This window comes from Macaca mulatta, chromosome 20 (assembly GCF_049350105.2).
Source record: "Macaca mulatta isolate MMU2019108-1 chromosome 20, T2T-MMU8v2.0, whole genome shotgun sequence".
NCBI lineage: Eukaryota > Metazoa > Chordata > Mammalia > Primates > Cercopithecidae > Macaca > Macaca mulatta.
This window is the reverse complement of record NC_133425.1, coordinates 42,967,290-42,986,582: the sequence shown is the minus strand read 5'-3', so window position 1 is coordinate 42,986,582 and position 19,293 is coordinate 42,967,290. Positions and strand designations below refer to the sequence as shown.

At 40.4% G+C, this 19,293-nt stretch overlaps 1 protein-coding gene across 11 annotated transcripts in view; it reads right to left on the bottom strand.

The window, feature by feature from the left end:
• Positions 1–19,293, bottom strand: part of PHKB (phosphorylase kinase regulatory subunit beta) — a 225,514-nt gene that overhangs the window by 130,283 nt on the left and 75,938 nt on the right. For all 11 annotated transcript variants that reach the window (XM_077984034.1, XM_077984031.1, XM_077984029.1 and 8 more), the window contains 1 exon segment: positions 12,030–12,145. In XM_077984034.1, the coding sequence (XP_077840160.1) occupies positions 12,030–12,145 (116 nt within the window).

Here is a 19,293-nt window from a genome sequence, read left to right as displayed (position 1 = left end):
CAGAACATTTGCTGATTTGATTATTGCAAGATGGTACCTTAACATCTTTATTCTAACATTCACTGAAGAGAGCTAAAATAAAGCAACATTTGTTTGAGAGATAGTGATTTGTTGCATAAATCAAAGCTGTTATAGAAAAGATAGGTCTGACTATTTAATTTCACACCTACCATGTAATTCACAAAAGTAACTGGCAGGCATGAGAACTAAATTCACAATCTTCTGCTCATTAACACTGTTTTAAATCCCTGAGCTACCCAATCATATTTCCTAGAAGAACAAGGACTTCACAGTACTATAGTGTGTTCAGTATGGCAAAGATACATAAAATGAAGCAGAATGGTTGGACGGTAGCTTCTAATAGTTCCATGACGAAAATACAAAAAATGACTTAAGAAGACTAAGTCATTACTTTAAGTAATAAGCACCATATGGAATAAAAGGGTCACTGAAAGCTTCTTAAACTGAGTAAAGTGGTGCTATGATTGTTATTTATCTGATATTTTAGTGATGGCTTTCTTTATTAGAAAAGCCAAGAGAATAGAACATAAAACCATTTTAAAAAGCTAAAAAAGTCAGGAGTCTGGCAAGATGGCCAAATAGGAACAGCTCTGGTCTGCAATTCCCAGCAAGACCAAAGCAGAAGGTGGGTGATTTCTGCATTTTTAACTGAAGTATCTGGCTTATCTCACTGGGACTGGTTAGACAGTGGGTGCAGCCCACTGAGAGCAAGCTGAAGCAGGGTGGGGCGTCATCTCTCGGGTAATGCAAGGCGTCAGGGAACTCCCTCCCCTAGCCAAAGGAAGCCATGAGGGACTACGCCGTGAGGAATGGTACACTCTGGCCCAGATACTAAGCTTTTTCCACAGTCGTTGCAACGCACAGACCAGGAGATTCCCTTGGGTGCCACCAGGGCCCTGGGTTTCAAGCACAAAACTGGCTAGCCATTTGGGAAGACAGCGAGCTAGCTGCAGCAGCTTTTTTCATACCTCAGTGGCACCTGGAATGCCAGGGAAACAGAACCGTTCACTCCCCTGGAAAGGGGGCTGAAGCCAGGCCACCAAGTGGTCTAGCTCAGCAGATCCCACCCCCATGGAGCCCAGCAAGCTAAGATCCACTGGTGTGAAATTCTCATTGCCAGTACAGCAGTCTGAAGTCGACCTGGGACGCTCCAGCTTGGTGGGGAAAGGGGCATCCACCATTAATTACTGAGGCTTTAGTAGGTGGTTTTCCCCTCACAGTGTAAACAAAGCCATGGGGAAGTTCCAACTGGGCGGAGCCCACCACAGCTCAGCAAAGCCACTGTAGTCAGACTACCCATCTAGATTCCTCCCCTCTGGGTAGGACATCTCTGAAAAAAAGGCAGCGGCCGCAGTCAGGGGCTTACAGATAAAACTTCCATCTCCCTGGGACAAAGCACCTGGGGGAAGGGGCAGCTGTGGGCACAGTTTCAGCAGACTTAAATGTCCCTTCCTGCCAGGTCTGAAGAGACCAGCAGGCCTCCCAGCACAGCATTCGAGCTCTGCTAAGGGTCAGACTGCCTCCTCAAGTGGGTTCCTGACCCTTGTGTCTCCTGATTGGGAGACATCTCCCAGCAGGGGCCGACAGACATCTCATACAGGAGAGCTCCAGCTGGCATCTGGTGGGTGCCCCTCTGGGACAGAGCTTCCAGAGGAAGAAACAGGTGGCAATCTTTGCTGTTCTACAGCCTCTGCTGGTGATACCCATGCAAACAGGGTCTGGAGTGAACCTCCAGCAAAGTCCTGCAGACCTGTCGTAGAGGGGCCTGACTGTTAGAAGCAAAACTAGCAAACAGAAGGGAATAGCATCAATATCAACAAAAAGGACGTCCACTCAGAAACCCCATCCGAAGGTCACCAACATCAAAGACTAAAGGTAGATAAATCCACGAACATGGGGAGAAACCAGTCCAAAAGGCTGAAAATTCCAAAAACCATTCGCCTCTTCTCCTCCAAAGGATCACAACTCCTTGCCAGCAAGGGAACAAAACTGGATGGAGAATGAGTCTGATGAACCTACAGAAGTAGGCTTCAGAAGGTGGGTAATAACAAAGTCCTCCAAGCTAAAGGAGCATGTTCTAACCCAATGCAAGGAAGCTAAGAACTTTGAAAAAAGGTTAGACGAATTGCTAACTAGAATAACCACCTTAGAGAAGAACATAAATTACCTGACAAAACTGAAAAACACAGCACAAGAACTTCATTACACATACACAAGTATCAATAGCTGAATCAATCAAGCAGAAGAAAGGATATCAGAGACTGAAGATCAATTTAATGAAATAAAGTGAGAACACAAGATTAGAGGAAAAACAATGAAAAGGAATGAACAAAGCCTGCAAGAAATATGGGACTATGTGAAAAGACCAAACCTATGTTTAGCTGGTGTACCTGAAAGCGATGGGGAGAATGGAACCAGGCTGGAAAACACTCTTCAAGATATTATCCAGGAGAACTTCCCCAACCTAGCAAGACAGGCCAACATTCAAATTCAGGAAATACAGAGAACACCACAAAGATACTCCTTGAGAAGAACAACCCCTAGACACATAATCATCAGACTCACCAAGATTGAAATGAAGGAAAAAATGTTAAGGGCAGCCAGAGAGAAAGGCTGGGTTACCCACAAAGGGAAGCCCATCAGACTAACAGCAGATCTCTCTACAGAAACCCTACAAGCCGGAAGAGAGTGGGGACCGATATTCAACATTCTTTGTTTTATTTTTGTGTTTTTTTGTTTTGTTTTCGTTTTTGAGACGGGGTCTTGCTCTGTCGCAGTGGCACAATCTCAGTTCACTGAAACCTCCACCTCCTGATTTCAACGGGTTCAAGCAATCCTCTGCCTCAGCCTCCCGAGTGGCTGGGATTACAGGCGCCTGCCACCATGCCCGGCTAATTATTGTATTTTTAGTAGAGACAAGGTATCATCATCTTGGCCAGGCTGGTGTCGAACTCCTGACCTCATGATCTACCTGCCCTGGCCTCCCAAAGTGCTGGGATTACAGGTGTGAGCCACCAGGGCCTCAACATTCTTAAAGAAAAGAATTTTAAACCCAGAATTTCAAATCCAGCCAAACTAAGCTTCATAAGCGAAGGAGAAATAAAATCCTTTATAGACAAGCAAATGCTGAGAGACTTTGTCACCACCAGGCCTGCCTTACAAGAGCTCCTGAAGGAAGCACTAAATATGGAAAGGAAAAACTGGTACCAGCCACTGCAAAAACATGTCAAATGGTAAAGACCATCGACACTATGAAGAAACTGCATCAACTAACGGGCAAAATAACCAGCTAACATCATAATGACAGGATCAAATTCACACATAACAATATTAACCTTAAATGTAAATGGGCTAAATGCCCCAATTAAAAAACACAGACTGGAAAATTGGATAAAGACTCAAGACTCAGCAGTGTGCTGTATGCAGGAGATCCATCTCATGTGCAAAGACACATAGGCTCAAAATAAAGGGATGGAGGAGTATTTACCAAGCAAATGGAAAAAAAAAAAAACAAAACACAAAAAAACAGGGTTGCAATCCTAGTGTCTGACAAAACAGATTTTAAATCAACAAAGGTCAAAAAATACAAAGAAGGCCATTACATAATGGTAAAGGGATCAATGCAACAAGAACAGCTAACTATCCTAAATACATATGCACCCAATACAGGAGCACCCAGATTCATAAAGCAAGTTGTGAGAGACCTACAAAGAGACTTACACTCCCACACAATAATAGTGGAAGACTTTAACACCCGACTGTCAATATTAGACAGATAACGAGACAGAAAATTAACAAGGATATTCAGGACTTGAACTTAGCTCTGGACCAAGCGGACCTAATAGACAGAACTCTACACCCCAAATCAACAGAAGATACATTCTTCTCAGCAACACATCACACTTATTCTAAAATTGACCACATAATTGGAAGTAAAATACTCCTCAGTAAAAGCAAAAGAACAGAAATCATAACAAACTATCTCTCAAACCACAGTGCAATCAAATTAGAACTCAGGATTAAGAAACTGACTCAAAACCACACAACTACATGGAAACTGAACAACCTGCTCCTGAATGACTACTGGGTACATAACAAAATGAAGGCAGAAATAAAGACGTTCTTTGAAACCACTGAGAACAAAGACAACTGTACCAGAATCTCTGGGACATAGCTAAAGCAGTGTGCAGAGGGAAATTTATAGCACTAAATGCCCAAAGGAGAAAGTGGGAAAGATCTAAATTCGACACCCTAACATCACAATTAAAAGAAGTAGAGAAGCAAGAACAAACAAATTCAAAAGCTACCAGAAGACAAGAAATAAATAAGATCAGAGGCGAACTGAAGGAGATAGACACACACACACACACACACACACACACCTTTCAAAAAAATCAATGAATCCAAGAGCTGGGTTTTTGAAAAGATTAACAAAATAGACCACTAGCCAGACTAATAAAGAAGAAAAGAGAGAAGAATCAAATAGACACAATAAAAAATAATAAAGAGATATCACCAGTGAACCCACAGAAATACAAATTACCATCAGAGAATAGTATAAATACCTCTATGCAAATAAAGTAGAAAATCTAGAAAAAAATGGAGAAATTCCTAGACACATACACCCTCCCAAGACTAAACCAGGAAGAAGTCAAATCCCTGAATAGACCAATAACAACTTCTGAAATTGAAGCAGTAATTAATAGCCTGCCAACCAAAAAAAGCCCAGAACCAGATGAATTCACAGCTGAATTTTACCAGAGGTACAAAGAGGAGCTGGTACCATTCCTTCTGAAACTATTACAAACAATAGAAAAAGAGGGATTCCTCCCTAACTCATTTTATGAGGCCAGCATCATCCTGATAATAAAACCTGGCAGAGACACAACAAAAAAAGATTTCAGGCCAGTATGCCTGATGAATATCAATGTGAAAATCCTCAATAAAATAGTGGCAAACTGAATCCAACAGTACATCAAAAAGCTCATCTACCACGGTCAAGGCGGCTTTATCCCTGGGACGCAAGGCTGGTTCAACATACACAAATCAATCACATAAACAGAACCAATGTCAAAAACCACATGATTATCTCAATAGATGCAGAAAAGGCCTTTGATGAAATTCAACACGCCTTCATGATAAAAACTCTCAATAAAATAGGTATTGATTGAATGTATCTCAACATAAGAAGAGCTATTTATGACAAACCCACAGTCAATATCATACTGAATGGGCAAAAACTGGAAACATTCCCTTTGAAAATCGGCACAAGACAAGGATGCCCTCTCTCACCACTCCTATTCAACATAGTATTGGAAGTCCTAGTCAGGGCAATCAAGCAAGAGAAAAAAAAAAAAAGCGTATTCAAATAGGAATGGAGGAAGTCAAATTGTCTCTGTTTGGAGATGACATGATTGTATATTTAGAAAACCCCATAGTCTCAGCTCAAAATCTCCGTAAGCTGATAAGCAACTTCAGCAAAGTCTCAGGATATAAAATCAACGTGCAAAAATCACAAACATTCCTATACACCAATAATAGACAAAGAGAGAGCCAAATCACGAGTGAACTACAATTCACAATTTCTAGGGGGGGAAAAAAAAAAGCAGGGATTGCAATCCTAGTTGCTGATTAAATACCTAGGAATAGAACTTACAAGGGATGTGAAGGACCTCTTCAAGCAGAACTACAAACCACTGCTCAAGAAATAAGAGAGGACACAACCAAATGGAAAAACATTCCATGCTCATGCATAGGGAGAATCAATATCGTGAAAATGGCCATACTGCCCAAAGTAATTTATAGATTCAATATTATCCCCATCAAGCTACCATTGACTTTCTTCACAGAATTAGAAAAAACTACTTTAAAGTTCATATGGAACCAAAAAAGAGCCTGCATAGCCAAGAAAATCCTAAGCAAAAAGAACAAAGCTGGAGGCATCAGGCTACCTGACTTCAAACTATACTACAAGACTACAGTAACCCAAACAGCATGGTACTGGTACCAAAACAAAGATATAGACCAATGGAACAGAATAGAGGCCTCAGAAATAACACTACATATCTACAACCATCTGATATTTGACAAAGCTGACAAAAACAAGCCATGGGTAAAGGACTCCCTATTGAATAAACGGTGTTGGGAAAACTGGCTAGCCATATGCAGAAAACTGAAACTGGACCCCTTCCTTAAACCTTATACAAAAATTAACTCAAGATGGATTAAAGACTTAAATGTAAGACCTAAAACTGGCCAGGTACAGTGGCTGACACCTGTAATCCCAGCACTTTGGGAGGCCGAGGTGGGTGGATCAGAGGTCAGGAGATCAAGACCATCCTGGCTAACACTGTGAAACCCCGTCTCTACTAAAAAATACAAAAAATTAGCCAGACATGGTGGCGGGTGCCTGTAGTCCCAGCTACTTGGGAGGCTGAGGCAGGAGAATGGCGTGAACCCAGAAGGCAGAGCTTGCAGTGAGCCTAGATTGCGCCACTGCACTCTAGCCTGGGTGACAGAGTAAGACTCCATTTAAAAAAAAAAAAAAACATAAAAACTCTAGAAGAATACTTAGGCAATACCATTCAGGACATAGGCATTGGCAAAGACTTCATGACTAAAACATCACAAGCAATGGCAACAAAAGCCAAAAGCCAAAGTGGGAGAAAATTTTTGCAATCTATCCATTTGATAAAGGGCTAATATGCAAAATCTACAAAGAACTTAAACAAATTTACAAGACAAAAACAACCCCATCAAAAGGTGGGCAAAGGGTATGAACAGACACTTTTTAAAAGAAGACATTTATGCATCCAACAAACATATGAAAAAAGCTCATCATCACTGGTCATTAGAGAAATGCAAATCAAAACCACAATGAGATACCCTCTCACACCAGTTAGAATAGGGAGCATTAAAAAGTCAGGAAACAACAGATGCTGGACAGGATGTGGAAAAATAGGAATGCTTGTCCACTGTTGGTGGGAGTGTAAATTAGTTCAACCATTGTGGAAGACAGTGTGGCGATTCTTCAAGGTTCTAGAATGAGAAATACCATTTGACCCAGTAATCCCTTTACTGGGTATATACCCTAAGGATTATAAATCATTCTACTATAAAGACACATGCACACATATGTTTATTGCAGCACTGTTCACAATAGCAAGGACTTGCAACCGACCCAAATGCCCATCAATGATAGACTACTGGATAAAGAAAATGAGGCACATATACACCACGGAATACTATGCAGCCATAGAACAGGACGAGTTCATGTCCATTGTAGGGACATGGATGAAGCAGGAAACCATCATTCCCAGCAAACTAACACAAGAACAGAAAACCAAACACCACATTTTCTCAGTCATAAGGGGGAGTTGAACAATGAGAACACATGGACACAGGGAGGGGAACATCACACACCGGGGCCTGTCAGAGGGTGGAGGGCTAGGGGAGGGATAGCATTAGGAGAAATACCTAATGTAGATGATGGGTTGATGGGTACAGCAAACCACCATGGCACATGTGTACCTATGTAACAAACCTGCACATTTTGCACATGCACCCCAGAACTTTTAAGTATAATTAAAAAGCTAAAAAAAATCAGACTTCAATTCCTTTTGCTTCTGTAGTCCTCTATATATCACAAACACAAGACTTAACAAAGTGAAACAGGAAATTATGCTGTTAAACACAAAGTTCTACTTAGGAGTTTATTTCTGTACATCTGGACACATATGCACATTAGTAAATTATTAAGTACAGTTTTCCTTTTTGTTTCCCAGTAGCCAAAAAAAATCAAAATTAGGGTTTGGAATTCAATTCACATTTTGTAACAAAGACTCATCTCTTCTTCAAAACACACAGGTACAGGTTTAAAGGTAGCCCAAGGAGTAGAAATAACCTTACATTAATGAGGAGGGAGAAATTTAAAGATTAAAATATTTGCATTAAATTTGTAGAGATTGAGAGGACTTCTCTGACGTACAACTCTGGAGACTCAGAATTACTGCTATAATAAATAGGTACCAAAATGATATATGGAGGAAAGTGGAATTAAATATGATAATATAGAATTTAAGAAAGTATGGGCATGCATTAAAAGACTTAGAGACTTAACAGGAAAAAAGAAGAACATTATCCAATATAGCTCCAGACACCTTAGGAAAAATTGAAAGGGGTGTGTTATTTGAGGAAAAGCAAACAGAAAACTCAGAAGAACAGGGAATGGTTACTTAGGAAACATTTCAAGATAAACATAGTGAGATCAGAGCAACAGACCCTTAACTGAAGCCCTGGAAAGGGTGAGGCTACTGTTAGAATGAGGTTTTGATCAATGTAAGGAGAGTATTCTTAACAAAAAAATTCTGGGGTTTATCTAAGAATACTAAACAATTCAAGAATTTGAATTAAAAGGGGACCAGCCAATCTGGGGTTGAAATGGGAGGGCAAACAGGGTCTCACCAAAGCATTAAGCCGAATCAAGCTATACTGATTACTAAGCTACGATATCATGCTTGAAACTTACCACAATTTTATAGAGCGTTTACACCATGCAGTACTTTCACACTTTAGAGAAACTTTTTATGACTTTGAAATACAATGTGACATAGTAAAAATGATTTTGGAGTTGTGGGCCAATGACATGGAATCCAGTTCTGGTTCTACCACCCATTGAGTTATATGATGTAAGGTGTGGGGTACCCCAAAGTCTTCTAAACATTTGTTTCCTCCTATATAAAATGCAGTAAGATTCCTGGCCTGGCCTAAACATATTCCATAACTGTTCAGTGTCACAGATTGCAATTATTAAAGGACAGCTGGACATGGATGCTGAAGAGAGAGCCTCTGACTTCAGAAGAGTACATGTGCGTCTTTTGGGGCCCAGGGGTCGAAATCTTCTTTGATACGAGGTGCAACTTAGAAGGGATGTACTCAACGTGGCAAGGAAAGGAAGAGTCAGTCACTTCAACTGAGGCCCTAGTGAGCACCAAGGCAACACTCAGATTATGCTCTGTTCTCTCTCTGACTCCTGGTACAGATGACTGTATAGCACAGAGAAAGGAGAGTGGCAGAGAAAGTGTCAGGCTACGAAGGGAAGTGTAAGTACTTATGGTAAGTATTACTATGTATTAATTCAAGCTGTCTGAAATTATGAGAACAGCTTCAGGATATAACAAGGATACTGCATTAAGCAGTAAAGAATAGATCCAATAAACCCCAAATAGTTCTGGGGTATCCTATGGCAGAGACAGATTAAGAGGTGTGACTTGATCCTACATTCCACTACACAGGCCTAAGTGCAGAAAGATACTGGCCGCCCACTACCACAGCCGTCACTGCCTCCGTGAGCACATGGAGCTCAATTCTCCTGCAGTTTCAAAATGTATCCTTTGGACATCAGAGGTGATAGATTCAAAACAGAAGACCTGACCTTGGAAACTTTCAGATAAAAAATTAAGGTTAAAGTTCTTTTTGGGAATTTTAAAGTGTTATACTATGGACAATTACAAGATCAATGTCAAATAAAGTATAAAACCCATCATCCAAACTTAAATGACAAACTTCATCTCTCATCCATTTGAACAAAATCGGCCGACTACAATTAAGATTAATTTTGCATGCAAAAGAGGGCAAAGAACATCACATAATGATTTTTCAAGCCTTCAAACAAAAACCTTAATGAATCAATTTAAAGACTGGCACCTCAGTTATAGGAATACAAGTTGGAGCCTGTTTTGTCACCAGGCACCTTCTAACACCCTTACTTTCTAGGGTCAGTAGTAACTTTTATTTAAGGTTCTTTCTGAGTTTACTACAGTTTACTTTTGTTTTTATTTTTATTTTTGAGATGGAGTCTCATTCTGTCACCCAGGCTGGAGTGCAGTGGTGCGATCTCAGCTCACTACAGACTCTGCCTCCCAGGTTCAAGAGATTCTCCTGCCTCAGCCTCCCAAGTAGTTGTGATTACAGGCACATGACACAATGCCAGGCGAATTTTTGTATTTTTTTTAAGTAGAGACGGGGTGTCACCATGTTGGTCAGGCTGGTCTCAAACTCCCAACCTCAGGTGATCTGTCCGCCTCAGCCTCCCAAAGTGTTGGGATTACAGATGTGAGCCACTGCTCCTGGCCTACTATAGTTTTTATAAACAGAAAAACTTCTAGTCTAAATATTTCACGCTGAAAATAATGGCAACAGGGTCAGACTGATATATTAAAAGCTTATTAAAAAAGAAGGAAGAGATCTGATAATCATACGTACGGAAAAGGTAAATTTTAAAAATCATCGTATCTAATTAGATCCAATTTCTTATTATTTGAGTGATAATCTGGAATGCTGAGCACTTAATTTGGATGAGGGCTGAATTATAACATCATCTATCTAATTTTAGTATTTGCCAGAATCTGTTTAATGTCTGAAATGAACTTTACCACAAATTATTCCTCTACTTCACTGACTTTTTCATTGATTGATACTATTCTGGTCTATACTGTAAAAATTCTTCACATGAATCACAAAACCTATAGAAAAATGTTTCTATGTTAGTTAAGGATTAATCTTAAAGTCCCTTTAATTTAAATATTTTTTATTAAAATGTTCTTAAATGTGTAAGTACACTAACATTCTAGTGCTTACTTATGCTAGGCATTCAAATGCTTTATATACACTACTACAACAATGACAACGATTATTACAACAATGAAATAAAGTAGAATTATCACCTTTATTTTACAGATGAGAAAACTGAATCATAAGAAGGTCACATAACTTGCTGAGGGTTATATAGCTAGTGATCTGGAGCCAGGTTTTAGTTTACTAAATATCTTATATCAACTTATTTTTGTGTGTGCGATTAGTCTATCAAAAAATATAGACCACTTTGGATTCCTCTTAACCAGTGTTTTCTAGAGTGTTTCTTTTTTCTTTTTCTTTTTTTTTTCTTTTTAACGGGGTCTCGCTCTGTCATGCAGGCAGGAGTGCAGTGGCACGATCTTGGTTCACTGCAACCTCTGTCTCCCGGGTTCAAGCCATTCTCCTGCCTCAGCCTACCCAGTTGCTGGGAATACAGGCATGCACCACCATGCCCAGCTACTTTTTGTATTTTTAGTAAAGATGGGGTTTCACCATGTTGGCCAGGCTGGTCTCGAACTCCTGACCTTGTGATCCTCCTGCCTCAGCCTCCCAAAGTGCTAGGATTACAGGCGTGAGTGAGTCACCATGCGTGGCCTCTAGACTGTTTCTTTACTTCATTTAAGTCTCAATAATCCAAACTAACCTACAGTAATAACTTTTAGCTTAAATTCATACATCTTTTAGTGCAACATGGATAGGACTTATTGAACTATATTGTTATTAAAATATGATCTCCTTGGCATAAAATTAGGATTTAGGAAAGGTACAATCAGTCACTAAAGTTATTTCCTTAACCCTAAGGATTAAAAGAAATTCATAAACTACTAATATCAGTTATTAGCTATTGTTGCTTATTCAAACGCACTAAACCACAGCTCAAGATGTTGATCACAGATCTTACAGATGACAATGAATCTTAAGTTTTACATGAACAGTGTAAGAATCTGTGGTCAAGATAAAAATCAGTTCTATAACATGGAAGGAAATTTTATATTCAGTGCATATACAACTGGTGTTTGAAAATTTTAATGTACTTGACATTTCAAATGAGGTAATTTCAAAGAGGAAAAAGAAAATGACTTGGTTGAGCAGAAAGGCCAAGCTGTGGATTAATGATGAAGGCTGATATGCATGTACTGACACCTTGGCAGGTTGGGAAAGACACCTACTCCTATCTTGCATCTGTTTATGGGCACTGAGAATGGGCTCTTTTGTGTTAATTTTAAGTGACTTCCATCTGCATCATAGGTAGAAAAAAAAATTGCCGCAAATTAACATATAAATCACAGTTCCAATCTAATGCGTCAGTATTTTTCCATATTCAAATTCCACACATTTAATTAAAAAAAAAATCTCAGAAATCAGCAAATTACCTCGAATGTAGCTCTGTGCTGCCATTATTATATTTGCTTCCTCTTTCCCAGACACCAAAGTCAGGCACACGGTAAACTCTTTCCACACAAAATACAAGGTTTTGAATAAAAGAGACCTAAAAGAAAAGAAATGAAACATAAGGACATACTCAATAACAGGACATAGGCTGGGTGCGGTGGCTCACGCCTGTAATCCCAGCACTTTGGGAGGCTGAGGCAGACGGATCACATGAGGTTGGCAGTTTGAGACCAGCATGACCAACATGCAGAAACCCATCTCTACTAAAAAATACAAAAATTAGGGGTCCATTCCAAGATGGCTAAATAGGAACAGCTCCAGTTTGCAGCTCCCAGCGTGATGAACGCAGAAGATGGGCGATTTCTGCATTTCCAACTTAGGTACCTGGTTCATCTCACTGGGACTGGTTGGACAGTGGGTGCAGCCTATGGAGGGCGAGCTGAAGCAGGGTGGGGTATCGCCTCACCCGGGAAGCACAAGCAGTCAGGAGATTTCCCTCTCCTAGCCAAGGGAAGCCGTGACAGACTGTACAGGGAAAATTGGGACACTACCACCTAAATACTGCGCTTTTCCAATGGTCTTAGCAAACGGCACACCAAGGGATGCCTGTGCCTGGCTCAGCGGTCCCATGGCCACGGAGCCTTGCTCACCGCTAGCACAGCAGTCCGAGATCGAACTGCAAGGCAGCAAGCCCAGCTGGGGAAGGGAGTCTGCCATTGCGGAGGCTTGAGTAGGTAAATAAAGCAGCCAGGAAGCTCCAGGTGGAGCCCACCACAGCTCAAGGAGGCCCCCTGCCTCTGTAGACTCCACCTTTGGGGGCATGGTGTAGCTGAACAAAAGGAAGCAGAAACTTCTACAGACTTAAACGTCTCTGTCTGACTTAAACTCTCTCTCTTCAGAGAGAGCAGTGGTTCTCCCAGCACAGTGTTTGTCCTCTGAGAACGGACAGACTGCCTCCTCAAGTGGGTCTCTGAGCCCCCGTAGCCTAACTTGGAGGCACCGCCCAGTATGGGCCGACTGACACCTCATACAGCCGGGTGCCCCTGTGACAGGAAGCTTCCAAAGAAGGATTGGACCACAATATTTGCTGTTCTGCAATATTTGCTGTTCTGCAGCCTCCACTAGTGATACCAAGGGAAACAGCGTCTGGAATGGACCTCCAGCAAACTCCAACAGACCTGCAGCTGAAGGACCTGACTGACAGAAGGAAAACTAACAAACAGAAATGAATAGCATCAACATCAATGAAAAGGACATCCAATCCAAAACCCCATCTGTAGGTCACCATCATCAAAGACCAAAGGTAGATAAAACCACAAAGATGGGGAGAAACCAGAGCAGAAAAGCTGAAAATTCTAAAAACCAGAGTGCCCCTTCTCCTCCAAAGGATCGCAGCAACTCACCAGCAATGGAACAAAGCTGGATGGAGAATGACTTTGATGATTTGACAGAAGTAGGCTTCAGAAAGTTGGTAATAACAAACTTCTTCGAGCTAAAGGAGGATGTTTGAAGCCATTGCAAGGAAGCTAAAAAGATTAGATGAATGGCTCACTAGAATAAACAGTGTAGAGAAGACCTTAAATGACCCGATGGAGCTGAAAACCATGGAACAAGAACTACATGACACATGCACAAGCTTCAGTAGCCAATTCAATCAAGTGGAAGAAAGGGTATAAGTGACTGAAGATCAAATGAATGAAATGAAGTGAGAAGTTTAGAGAAAAAAGAGTAAAAAGAAATGAACAAAGCCTCCAAGAAATATGGAACTATGTGAAAAGACCAAATCTACGTTTGATTGGTGTATCTGAAAATGATGTGGAGAATGGAACCAAGTGGAAAACACTCTTCAGGAATTTATCCAGGAGCCCCCACCTAGCAAGGCAGGCCAACATTCAAATTCAGGAAATACAGAGAACACCACAAAGATACTCCTTGAGAAGAGAAATCCTTCCTTATTCCTTATATAAAAATTAATTCAAGATGGATTAAAGACTTAAATGTTAGACCTAAAACCATAAAAATCCTAGAAGAAAACCTAGGCAATACCATTCAGGACAATAGGCTTGGGCAAGGACTTCATGACTAAAACACTAAAAGCAATGGCAACAAAAGCCAAAATTGACAAATGGGATCTAATTCAACTAAAGAGCTTCTGCACAGCAAAAGAAACTACCATCAGAGTGAACAGGCAACCTACAGAATGGGAGAAAATTTTTGCAATCTACCCATCTGACAAAGGGCTAATACCCAGAATCTACAAAGAAGTTAAACAAATTTACAAGAAAAAAATCAAACAACCCCATCAAAAAGTGGGTAAAGGATATGAACAGACACTTTTCAAAAGAAGACATTTATGTAGCCAACAGACACATGAAAAAAATGCTCATCATCACTGGTTATCAGAGAAATGCAAATCAAAACCACAATGAGATACCATCTCACACCAGTTAGAATGGGGAGCATTAAAAAGTCAGGAAACAACAGATGCGGGAGAGGATGTGGAGAAATAGGAATGCTTTTACACTGTTGATGGGAATGTAAACTAGTTCAATCATTGTGGAAGACAGTGTAGTGATCCCTCAAGGATCTAGAACTAGAAATACCATTTGACCCAGCAATCCCATTACTGGGTATATACCCAAGGATTATAAATCATGCTACCATAAAGACACATGCACATATATGTTTATTGCAGCACTATTCAATAGCAAAGACTTGGAACCAATCCAGATGTCCATCAGTGATAGACTGGATTAAGAAAATGTGGCACATACACATCGTGGAATACTATGCAGCCAAATAAAAAAGAATGAGTTCATGTCCTTTGTAAGGACATGGATGAAGCTGGAAACCATCATTCTGAGTAAAGTATCGCAAGGACAGAAAACCAAACACTGCATGTTCTCACTGATAGGTGGAAATTGAACAATGAGAACACTTGGACACAGGGCGGGGAACATCACACACTGGGGCCTGTTGTGTGGTGGGAGGATGGGGGAGGGATTGCATTAGGAGAAATACCTAATGTAAATGACGAGCTAATGGGTGAAGCAAACCAACATGGCACATGTATACATATGTAACAAACCTGCACATTGTGCACATGTACCCTAGAACTTAAAGTATAATTAAAAAAAATACAAAAAGTAGCCAGATGTGGTGGTGTATGGCTGTAATTCCAGCTACTTGGGAGGCTGAGGCAGGAGAATCACTTGAACCCGGGAGGCAGAGGTTGCGGTGAGCCAAGATCGCCCCATTGTCACTCCAGCCTGGGCAACAAGAGTGAATCTCTATCTCAAAAAAAACAAAAAACAAAAAACAAAAAACAGACATTTAAATACTAAAAAATTACATACCAAATACATACTTGTCTCCCAACACATTTTCAATATGCTGAAATTTGTGTGATTATTACATTACTATGAATACTATTTTTTTCTAATATTAAGCTCATTTAAGCTTAGAATCCAGTATTATACAGTATAGAAATAAAATTTAAATCCTCTCAATGCTCCAACTATCATTCTCCAACAATGTATCTATTATTGTTTTAAGGACTATACATCTTAAGCACTAAGAAAAGTATAAAGCACGGTTTTTATAGTAGATACAATATGTGTAATCTGAAATGTCCATATGAAATGTTAGTCTAAAACTTCAGAGATAAAAAAAAAAGTACTTATCTGTTCTGTAAAGTGCCAGTTCCATGCTGGGTCCACCTTAAGTTCTGAGTCTGTTCATTAAGCCTGAAATCCAATCTTCCTCCTGCCTTTTGTATAGCTATAGGTACATTGTTATAAACTCAAAGCTCACAGGTAGAAGTGGGCTCCAACCAAAGGGCCAGGAGTCAGAGCTTCCATATAAAGATTTCAGACATGTGACAAAACTTATACTCTCAAAAGAAACTATGGAAGACAAAGATTAGGGTAAATTCTTAGTTAATAAAGTTCCTTTATTTTCATAAGGACAATTTCTTATGTGGGCTATGTCATGTGCGTCCGTGTGAAGAGACCACCAAACAGGCTTTGTGTGAGCAACATGGCTGTTTATTTCACCTGGGTGCAGGCAGGCTGAGTCGGAAAAGAGAGTCAGTGAAGGGAGATAAGGGAGGGGCTGTTTTATAGGATTTGGGTAGGTAAAGGAAAATTACAGTCAAAGGGGGGTTGTTCTCTGGTGGCCAGGAGTGGGGATTACAAGGTGCTCAGTGGGGGAGCTTTTTGAGCCAGGATGAGCCAGGAAAAGGAATTTCATAAGATAATATCATTGCTTAAGGCAAGGACCGGCCATTTTCACTTCTTTTGTGGTGGAATGTCATTGGTTAAGGCGGCAGGGCATTTGCACTTCTTTTGTGATTCTTCAGTTACTTCAGGCCATCTGGGCATGTATGTCCAAGTCACAGGGGATGCGACAGTCATCGTGTTAGGTTCAATATGGCAAACTGAATACATGCATCTGCCCACCCTTCAACACAAAACCCTTCTGAAGTGGCAATATACATGTCTCACCTTCACCCCACACACGTAATTAATATAATGTATATACTTTTAAGAAAGAAACAAGCTCAGAGTCAACAAACACAGACATAAAGAGTTAATCAGGGATCAGTCTACCCAGGTTATCTCATGAAGGATGAAAGGCTGGGGCACCTGAATCCATGATGTTTACACTCTCCTCCCCAACAGAGACATCTGCCCTCAGGGGCAAGAATACCTCCCTCATTTCAGTGAAAGAAAGAGCAACCAGGGTGTTGAGGCCTCACAGAAATAGAAGAGTGTGTGAGTTATTTCTAGATTTCTCCAAAACATGCACCTATTCCAGGACCACTTCACCCAAGAGTAGAACAGTACATCCCACAGTAAACTTTTTAAAATTTTGAATATTGATCAGGGTCCCCTCAGCTTACCAGACTCAGGCTACCTTGCCTATATAACTTAAGGGAAACCTTCTTGTGTAAAAAACCTGCTCACTTTCATGATGTTAGCTATTTCATGGTCTTCAAAGTTACTTGGATTTTAAAACACATACAGAAAATACTTGATAGTTTGTCACGTCTCTAAGTTTAAAGCTTCATGGCTGGGTGCAGTGGCTCATGCCTACAATCCTAGCACTTTGGGAGGCTGGGGCAGGCAGTTCGCTTGAGCCCAGAAGTTCAGTATCAGCCTAGGCAACATAGCAAGACCTGTACAAAAAAAAATAAAAAATTAGCTGAGCATGGTAGCATATGCTTGTGGTCCCAGCTGCTCAGGAAGCTGAGGTGGGAAGATTGCTTGATCCTTGGAGGCTGAGGACAGTGAGCTGTGATTGCGCCACTGCACTCCAGCCTGGTTGACAGAGAGACCTTGTCTCAACTTTAAAAAAAAAAAAAGAGAGAGAGAGAGAGAGATTTTCCATGTATGTTTACAATGCCTGCTTAAAATTCAGTGATTTTTCCATTCTAATCCTGAATACGTATAACCTGTACCTTTGCTTTTACACTCAATTATGAAATATTTCCACTTGAATTTCCCATTAAACAATATGTTCTAAACCCTTCCACCTGGAAGAACTTTTCAATTCTGCTTTTTTCCCATCAGACCACTCTTTTCCAGGCTCTCAGTCTAGAAATCTTGAGATCAATTTTGACTACTGTTCAATAAAATTTGTAAGACAACATTGATTTGTACTGAGCTCCTGCAGTAGGCCCAAGAGACCTGACCAAACCAGAATGTAGTCACTTATGCTAGGTGACACACAGCCAAACTAAACGTTGAAAGGGGCCAGTTTTCTGAAGAAAACAAAACAAAACAAAACAAAAACAGGAGATTCCCAGCAGCCAATCAGAAGGGGCCCAGTTTCCCTGAGCTGGCATGATAAGGAAGTCCTCTATATTTTAACCCTGTAAGGAAAGTAACTTTGAAATAACCAATCAGCTTTTCGTTCCCTGTTTCTGCTTTCTTCAACTCTTTTCTGCCTATGAAGCCAACCTCTTGAGCATAACTCATTGGAGAGCCTTTACTAGATCTTTGGAAGAAACGGCATCGATTCACGAGTCACTAATAAAAGTCAATTAGATCTTTTGAATTGTTGCAATTTTGTCTTTTGACACTACTGTTTCCTTTTAACCCCATATTCATTCCACAGGAAGCCTGCTATTTTTCACATTGCTTCTTTGATCAAAAAAGTTTTGTGAATCCTGACACAGTATTACAATTCTCATATTTGACATTCAAACCCTCTATATAATCTTCCCACTCTGTCCTCACAGAACTCTTCTCATTCCACAATCCTCTGACAGGAACCTGGGTTCTAATTGGGCTGGTTGGCCATTAGTCTTGCTCATTTCCAAATGCAACACTTTTCTATGAATCTTCCTTCAGCCCCTGTTCAGAACTTTTCTTGGTGAAGTCTCTAATTTCTCCTAACTCTCACTATACTTACAGCCAAGACCACAGCTCTTAATGTTTGTTCTATGTGTGTTTTTTTTTCCTCACCTCTAATTAGTACGCAAGTCTACCATCCCTTATTTGCAATTCTAAAATGCCCCAAGTTCTGAAATCCAATTGTTTTTCCTTAACTCATTTGTCAGCAAAATCCAGAACTGAGATGAGATTAGCTGCCTTATGTTCCTCACTTTGCGTGAGTATGTATATGTCTTACTGCAAAAATATTAATGTGCAGATTCTGCCCTAAGTCATGCTGGGGTTATTATATAATAAAAGGTATCAAAACAGTTTTTTTAAAATCCAGCAAGTTTTAAAATCTAAAACATATTTGATTCAAAATATTTCTTCACATAAGAAACTGTGGTCCTGTATAACTTCTCTGAACTCAGAAATGTAAATTTCTTGTAGTTCTCACACAAATAATACTATGATTTAGTAAGAACTGGGCTGTGGAGGAAGTATAACATTGCTAGAATATAAGAATAAAGATCGGCTGGGCGCGATGGCTCACGCCTGTAATCCCAGCACTTTGGGAGGCTGAGGTGCGTGGATCACCTGAGGTCGGGAGTTCGAGAACAGCCTGACCAACATGGAGAAATCCCGTCTCCACTAAAAACACAAAATTAGCTGGGCGTGATGGCACATGACTGTAATCCCAGCTACTTGGGAGGCTGAGGCAGGAGAATCGCTTGAACCTGGGAGGCAGAGGTTGCTTTGAGCCGAGATCGCACCACTGCACTCCAGTCTGGGCAACAAGAGTAAAACTCCATCTCTAAATAAATAAATAAATATCATAACCATTTCCGAGATCAGGATATTCTGT